Source organism: Neolamprologus multifasciatus, chromosome 20 (assembly GCF_963576455.1).
Source record: "Neolamprologus multifasciatus chromosome 20, fNeoMul1.2, whole genome shotgun sequence".
Lineage (NCBI taxonomy): Eukaryota > Metazoa > Chordata > Actinopteri > Cichliformes > Cichlidae > Neolamprologus > Neolamprologus multifasciatus.
Window position 1 is genome coordinate 9,414,877 of NC_140458.1, and position 8,647 is coordinate 9,423,523.

At 41.1% G+C, this 8,647-nt stretch overlaps 1 protein-coding gene across 3 annotated transcripts in view; it reads left to right on the forward strand.

The window, feature by feature from the left end:
- Positions 1-8,647, forward strand: part of tspy (testis specific protein Y-linked) — an 11,217-nt gene continuing 2,570 nt past the window's right edge. The window contains exons 1-7 of one of the 3 annotated variants that reach the window (XM_085146347.1): positions 1-2,526; positions 2,632-2,709; positions 2,792-2,903; positions 4,844-4,998; positions 7,702-7,778; positions 7,941-8,125; positions 8,322-8,369. In XM_085146347.1, the coding sequence (XP_085002473.1) occupies positions 1,558-2,526; positions 2,632-2,709; positions 2,792-2,903; positions 4,844-4,998; positions 7,702-7,778; positions 7,941-8,125; positions 8,322-8,369 (1,624 nt within the window). In that variant the 5' untranslated portion in view covers positions 1-1,557. Of the gene's footprint in view, positions 2,527-2,631; positions 2,710-2,791; positions 2,904-4,843; positions 4,999-7,701; positions 7,779-7,936; positions 8,126-8,321; positions 8,370-8,647 lie in introns of all 3 variants that reach the window. The other 2 variants (XM_085146346.1, XM_085146348.1) reach the window with 2 other exon arrangements.

The window sequence follows — 8,647 nt, forward strand, 5'->3', positions numbered from 1 at the left end:
TTTTAGCAGAAAAACACAAATTTTCCAGCTTACACTCTAAAATCACTGCACTTTTTGTGGCTTAACTTGGTATTTTAAATTTCAATTATACCTTGTATTGGCGTGCATATAGCAGAAACAACAAACACCAGCACGCAATGCAGACTATGGCCTCTGTAATGATAAGACCATATGGACCTGTGCCCTGTGATATTTGCCGGTGTAGCAAAGGGAGAACAGTCCTTATCACATTTTATATATAATACAAATGGAGAACTCAATAGTGGAGCATCCATGATGAACATTATGGCATGCTATATTTATAGTGTAAAATGAGAAACTTTGGGGGGTGGGGTTTCTGCTATACCTGGAAGCTGTGCATCACTTAATATTACTTTTAATTGCTTCTTCTCTGTAAAAACTTGAATTGTTACCTCCTTATTTTAATACATCTACTGCCAATTATTGCTAGGTAATTGTAATTACATTGTAATTCAGATAAAATACATAGCAATCTCATTTAATTCTAGTGTAATCACACCGTTAGTTGTGGGCTGCATTATGAAATGCTACAAGATAATCTTATAATTCCAATTTTTTTTTTTTTTTCCTGCGGGGGGTTGCCCTGGCTGTAGATGACTCTTGCTTGGATTTGATTATCTTGGATCAGATGACCTCTGGTTTGTGATTCTTCTGTATAACCTTCAGCAATTTGACGAGGGGGAGAAGCTACGCAGAATAGATGAATGGCTATATGTGTGAAATCGTCTCTTGGAATAGGCCCAAGGTGCATCCGTTCTGCAATACTCAGTTAACCACCACACAAGCCACTGTGGGCACCGCAAATGATTTCACATGCAAACAAAGCCAAGTCCTTGCTTACATCTGGCGGGGTTTTTGTGGGCTAATGTGCATATTTTCATTTTAACATAATTTGTTTAGCGTGGTGTAAAGTGTCTCTTTTTATATACTGCTGTCGTGTAAACACTTAAATATGTTTCCCAGTATTGTCGCAATGATTTTCGCTACCCTGCGCTTGCTGCGCAGTAAACCCGCGGCGGCTCCGCTACAGATTACCGTGTAAACACACCCTTGTATGTGATTGGTCGAAATATTTTAGCGCGACGTGCCACAGCCAATCACAGGATTGTTTTTCTATCACGTCGGTGCACGGATAGTAAGCTAACGGATAATGCAAAAACAAACTATTATAAAGAAGGCGGATTGCGGCTTAACGGCGATATAGCGTGGCAGGGCTCGATTATCTGGAACGAGTGTTTCTTGTTAGGATTTTATTTGTGAGCATGCGGTACGGCCGTGACTGCGAGGACGCAAGAATTGGGTAAGCCGAGCTAACCAGCGTTAGCAGCAGCGTGCTAATTTTCAGCGTTCCGCAAGGCCGCAGAGAAATACGAGCACTGCTTCCTGTTGTTGCTTCATTGAGAATGTAGGCTGAGCTACGATCACAACGTCAACCCCAAAAGTGTTATCTCGGAAACGAGCGCAGTCGTGCAGTTATTTGCACTTCAGTTTATTTTATACGAGCTTGCGAGCTACCTAGCTCGTTAGCTAGCTAGCATGAGTGAAGTGACGGACTGCAAACAGTCCGCTGACTCTGCATCGAGGAAACGGTGTCCATCACCCGATAAGGATGAAGGCAGCCTGATTCCCAGCAAGTCCGCAAAACTTAGTGACCAGCCAGATGAAACGAGGGTTAGTTCTGAAAGTTGCAAAGACAGTGAAGCCGAGAGTAAAGAAGCAGCCGGGAGCGAGGGCCAGTCGAAAGATGGCAAAGAGGAACAAGCCGCTGTGAAAGCAGATCAGGGTTCAGAGAGCACTGGTGGCACCAGTTCACAGCCTGTCAACAGCTCCAGCGCTGACAGCCACCACACCAGCAGTAGCACCGACAAGCCGCAGTCCTCGGATGAGCAGGAGTCGGCTCATGCAAAAGACAAAGCAGAGAAAACAGTAGAAACGGAGCGGCGTCCCACAGCTCCTCTGGACAAATCCGACTCAGCTGCCATAGCAGCTGCTGAAGCGCTGGCCAGTCTCACAGGGGGGGACGGAGAAGACAGTCAAGAGACTCCTTGTTCATCTGAAAAGGCCAAGCAGGTGAAACAAGGGAGTAAATTTAAACAGCGCGGGGGACACCAGTCCTCAAAAGTTGGCTCCAAAACACAAGCAGCGGCAGCAGATAGCTCCACATCTGTGCATAGTACTGACAGAGAGGATACAGATGATGTGCCTGAAGCAGATGAGGGCGATGAATCGGTATCTGGCTCTTCCTCCACACCAAGCTCCTCTTTCCCATCAGACAATGAGGAAAACGATGATGGCGAATGTGCCATTGTGTCTGTAAAGATGGCTCCAGAGTTGAGGCAGTCGGTTGCTCTCCTGGCACAAGTACAGATGAGGCTGGAAGCCCTTGAGAAGAAAAGTGCCCGGCTTCACCAGAGGCTGGAGTTGAAGATTAGTCGTCAGCGGCGCCCGCATCTGGATCAGAGAAGTTCCATCACGAAAACGATCCCTGGGTTTTGGGTGACAGCTGTATCCTTAAAATATGAAAGTGTAACGCTCGACCGATTGCCATGCTGTGTTTGAGTATTTAAAGTGAATTTGTCATGTTGTTTTTTCGTAACTTCGATGTGCCAGCTGTTGAACCATCCTCATCTCTCAGCTCACATTGATGAGACCGATGAAGACGCTCTTAGTTACATGACTGATCTTGAGGTAGGACATTTTATTCTCACAATCTCAGCTGATGCATATTTGTAGAATGGAAGAAAACACGTTTTCCTACCTCTTTCCTCAGATTGAGTCTTTCAAGAATAACAAATTGGGCTACAGAATTCGCTTCCACTTCAGACGAAACCCCTACTTTCAGAACAATATCATCATGAAAGAGCTGCACCTTGGAATGGGAGGTAAAAAATAAACATGCGATTATAAAATCAAGTGATATTAGGTAAAGCATAGTGTAGCCTCAAAATTATATCAGTCTTTTGGAGAATACAGTAATCCGATTTTTGACAGTGCACAAAAAAAACACAAAACATTTTTTTAGTGGTTGCTGCTTGCAGGCTGCAGCATTTATTAGTGTGATCAAAATGAAGGGCATTTTTCCTCCCACATAAGTCAAATGTTTTCTCCAAAAAGCATAAAATAACTGCCACACTTTAGTTTGACAGCTACTACTTAACCATAGTAGTAGCTGTCAAACTAAAGTCACATAATAAAATCTAATTAAAACACATTTTCAACCTGGGATGTTGTATATTGGGTTGACCTTTTTAACCGACTGCTTAAAGCCCTCTTTTTACCACCGTGCAACTACATGAGTAATTTCCATCCACCATTTGATTTTCCTATCACATAGGAACTTATGATAGGAAAGGGTTACTCCCTAGTTGCATTATGTGCAAATAGAAAGTGCTCCTGCAGTGCTTACGTGAGGCATTTGTTTACTTTAGGGCACACATCACCAGCTCCTAGTATCTCCTCCTCATGTGCCTTAATAGCCCGTTTGTGCAGAACAGTGTGTTTGCGTCAACTGGTGGAACAAGTTTGTCGTTTCCACCTTTAGTGGGATCAGTTTTCTTGCATGTTTTGGAAAGCACTGTGCTTTGTCGGAGCTTGATGATTTAGCTCCCTTATTAGGTACAAAGTGGTTAATGGAGGCTAACATGCAGTTCTTGCTCTCAGATGTGTCTGGGCTTGAGTCATTGTAGTGTGTGCTAGGGAAAGTAAATGCATGCCATTGGTGTGTCAATGATATATTGATATGACATTTATATATCATTTAAAAATTTACACTAGTATTGTGAAAAATAAGGTTCAGTACAGCCCTAGCATATAAGGATAATCTTAAAAAGTAGTGTTATCAATTTTGCCTTTTCCCCCCAATTCGGTCATATTTTGGAAGGGAAAATGACAACTAAATGGGAAATTTTCATTAACAGCTGCCTAGGGCTGTTCGATATAACGATATATATCAGATGACGATATAAAAACGTCTATCGTTTCATTTTACGCTATCGTTTGTTTTGTGGTGTCGCAAAATAAACTGTTTAACTGCAATATTTTTTCATCATTTTGATGGTCACTGTAGTGGCTATATTAATTTCTTAAAGTTCTGTCTTTCTCTTATATTTAATATAACCACACTACGAACAGACAAGCGACTGTTTTTATGCGTTGTCGTTAGCAACAACGACAGTAAAATCATCGCGTGTCCGCTTGTTTATTTTCCACATAAACCTTTCACGATAAAGGTCAAGATCCTGTTGAAACTTTTCAAAATAAACTGAATCACGTGAAAGAGTGTGCAGTGTTTACGGATGAGAAGCAAAAAAGAGCCGCCAGGTGTTTAAAAAAAAAACAACAACAACAACCTTAGACTCAAACGTTAGAACAGGCTTTTTCCCGCCTGTTCTAACGTTTTTCCCCAAAAAAGTAAAGTATTGTGTTTGTTATCTTTATGGTTTGCTGATGTTATTGCACCTTTAAGTAATAAAATTTAGTTTGGGTTCCTTTTTATTGTTTGATTAAAAAAAATATGGAATGCGAGAGTGAACTTCAGCTTCTGGGGCACTCAAGAAAAAGGGAGGACCACTGATTTAGGGGACTCATGTAAATAAAAGCCCAGTTACAATACGGCTGGTGAGTGGCAAAACTTGCTTTTAGAAGGGCACACACCGTACTCAGACAGCGCAGTTGCCTTTTGAAATGGAGGATTGGCTGAGATTACTTTAACTGTTTCACTCTTTGTCGTTATATTCATGCACATGAATAGAAAGAATCATTTGTGATGTCAAGCAGGAAGCTTATATTCTCATGTTCTAATTCTGGCTGCTCATGTTTTCAGGATCTCCCATGTCATTCTCCAACCCCATTCTGTGGCATCGTGGACACAACCTGACAGCCCACAGTGAACCCAGGAAGTCTTCACGTGGTGTTTATGAGACGTTTTTCAGCTGGTTCAGTGACCACAGCAGCCCAGGACAAGATGATGTAGCACAGGTACACAAGAGTACACCCACATATTGGACTGTAGCAAAAATAAATCGATAAGTATAATTTTATTTATTTGTTTATAAGGACAACACATTGATCAACATTTCTGTGAGTATGGCAGCGTTAGTCAGCTGGCTAATTTTCAAGTGCAGTTCTTTGGCAAGATGTTTTTAAAAATGATTCAAATAATAGAATAAACACAATAATTGGACAGACAATTACACTCACTACTCAAGACAAGAGGAAAGAGCAAAAATGTACTCCTAATATAATATAAAGACAAGCGGCAGCCACCACAAACATTTAATACAATAATAACAACAGTAAGCAGCAACAAATAATAGAAACAGTAACCCTGCCTGGTAAATAATTTTAGGCAGGTTAGGTCGAAATAGAAAAATAAAAACAGCTTTACTAATAAATTAGAGAATTTACTGTGCAGATTTTAACATGTTTGTGTCTGATCAACCTGGATCAAGACCTGGAGACTTAGTAACGGTATTGTAGGAGCTCCAGTTTCTGTTTTCACTTGGTAAAACATTTTTGATTTGAAGCTTTGATTAACAGGATCTCCTGATTTTAAATGTATGTTGCTGTATTCGCAAATGTATGTTGCTGTATTCGAAAGCTTTCAGACCCACTAGGCTGCAACAGTTTCAGAGGTATTTTGTTAACCTAGTATTAGATTTTGCTAGACAATCATTATTTGCAAGCATGGTGTGCCAACTGTGTGCTGAAAGGGTCAGAGTTCAAATGCTTGAAGCAATTATGTCACATTTAGTTAACATGATTACAGTCAGACTTTGGAGAAATGGCGACTTTATTACCCTTTAAAAATAGAAGAAATTCCTCTTTCAGTTAATTGCATTTTTGAACTAGATAAATGTGAAGTGAACTGAAGCTTCCACAGTCTGGTTGAGAGTAAAGTTGGACTTTAAGGATGGTGCACAAGTAAAGAAACGAGAGGGGTAAAATGAGAATGTGACACAGTTTAATCTTGATTTCCAAAATTGAGGTTGAAAATAAATTTTAAATAATTGCGCAGCCCCAATAAGGACACTTCCTTTTTTGTTTTGGTTTGTTTTTAACAGATATAAAAATCAGGGTGTCTATCAAGTTGACCACCACTGGGCAAATGTGTGCGCGTTCATTTATTTATTTATTTTTATACAAAAGCTTCAATGGTAAATTAACAGTTTAAAAAGACTATAAAGATATTTTAAAAATAAATAAAGAGCCAACCCATATGTTATAAAGCTAAATACTGTTTAACCTGTTTAGTTGATGAGGTCACTAAAGCCCCTTTTCCATTAATACCTACTCTGGTCGGCTTGCCACGGTTTTCAGGGTTTTCCATTAGGGGGTTCCAAGCAACCCAAGGTAATCCCAAAATATAATTTCAACAGACTGCATGCCACCGATTGGCTGATAAGTGGCATCAATCAATGAGCTATGAGAGGGTCTCGTTCGCGAAAATCAAAACCAACATTTTTAAAACCCCGAAAACAAGGAAATGGCAACAAAAACAACACGGTGGTCTCCGAGTCTGATGAAAAGCCTCAGACCGCTCGACGTCCACCTTGATTGTAGCGTTCATGTCACATACTAATTACATCACTGGAAGTTCAGCCACGTTGCTATGACAACGATTGCGCACATTGGGTGGTACTCGATTGTAACGGAAAACCCGTCGATCCAAGTAGGTACTAATGGAAAAGGGGCTTATGTCACAGTGGGTCATCTACAAATCTGAAGCTCTGTGGTTTGATTCCCACCATGACAAAGTGTCCTTGAGCAACCCCAAATTTCATCTGAAGCGTCAATCAGCTTGTGAGTGTGACAGATTAAGCTTCTTTTGGCTGCTCCGTTATTCACATGGGGTCGCCACAACGGATGGCGCCAGGATATTTGCCAGATTTTGAAGCCGGATGCCTTGTATCTCCTCTCGGTCTTAAACACCGGCTTTTTCACATGTTCTACAAATGTATAAGCCACTGCAAGTATGGAGCAGAAGCCGATCAATATATTGATCTGCCATTACTGGCGATTTGAGGGGTTTTAACTATTGAGAGATGAACGATTATTAATAAATGTTTTGCATGCCAAGCACAAGTAGCAGCTGATCCGATCCAAGTGACGTGTTGTGAAAAAGTGCTTTCAGAGCCCAGTAAGAGTAGAAATCACTGTAAAAATACCAGTCGATTTACCATTTCTAAGTCCATATTTGTTCACTTATGGCTGGCTCAGGCTTTGCCCTTTGTTAGTGATGTGCTTCAGTGGGCTTTCGCTGGTATAAGCTGTAAATTGGGAAATGAACTCCCTGTTGTTTTTCTCTCTCTCTCATCACCCGCTGTGTGTGCAGGGATGCACTGAGGCCCAAATGCTGCTCCCTCTTCAGTTAATAGTTAATGCGTTTTTTTTCTCTGCCTCAAAAGATTGAATTAATAGTTCCATATTAATTGAGCGCGACATTAAATTGCCCACCTGACCAAAGCCGCCAGGGTTACATTTTCTGATGGAAGCCCTATAATAGGAAAATTCTTAAACAATGCCATCAGGAAACCGTGTTTGTGTGTGTCTGTGGGGGTGCATTGTGTGTTTTCTATTCAAACATTTGCCTCTGGCAGGAATGCACATGGTGTGTGAAACTGAACATGTGCATCTCAACATATTGAAATGTACTGAGATAAAATTTGTGCTGTTCTTCAGATTCTTAAGGACGACCTGTACAGAGACCCTCTGAGATACTACCTCACTCCTCTCTGGGAACCGAGGGAGAACGGCAGGTAAAACAAACTCACAGATCCTACCAACTAACAGTCAGTGGGAGAAACACACATCGTAAGCTATAAAATATAGAAGTATTCTCAGTAGCTGAGTGGGCTGCATATCAAAACAAAGAGCGTGTTTACTGTTAATGTGAAGGTTTATTTTTTTTAATTCTGCAGTAGTGGCACGGGGGCTAGAACGGCTGACAACGGCAACGGAGACGAGTGTGTTGTGATCTCTGACTCGGATGATGAACCCGGTGAGGAGGCTGGTGAAGCTGAACAAGGCAACAGTAGGGATGAGGAAGAAGAGGAGGAGGAAGGTGAAGAAGAAGAAGAAGAGGAGGAAAGAGGGCAAAGTGCAGGTCAGTGCCAAGACGGGACGGATAAAACAGTTCAAATCCCGCATTATACCGAAGCTCATTCTCACTTCTAGCTTATTTTGAAAATGGATGTCTGCGTCCATTTAGTGTTGAGCTCGCTGGGCTGTGTTGTAGCTGAAATTTAAATGTATGAGTAATGCGGGTTAAACTGAATAGACAAGAAATATCTCCTCCTCAGATGAGAGCCCAGGGGAGGAGGAGGATGGTGGAGAGATTGTGATCGACGGTAAGACATCACTCTTAACAGCAGCGCTACAAATTCACCATTGTCACAAATAATCAGTGGGAGGCTGTTGAATCTGCGGGTGGCATTTCAGTCTGCATATCCTTCATTCTTTGATTTATTTAAGCTGAATCAGAAAAACAAAAACATCTCGTTTTATTGGAGTTTTTAAACCAAGACTGAAAAATATTTGTATTTACTTTGTTATAGTGTTATAATGAAAATAAGAGCGCAGACACAGGTATGCAATTTCAACACAATTCGCAGTTTTTCTCAGTTTT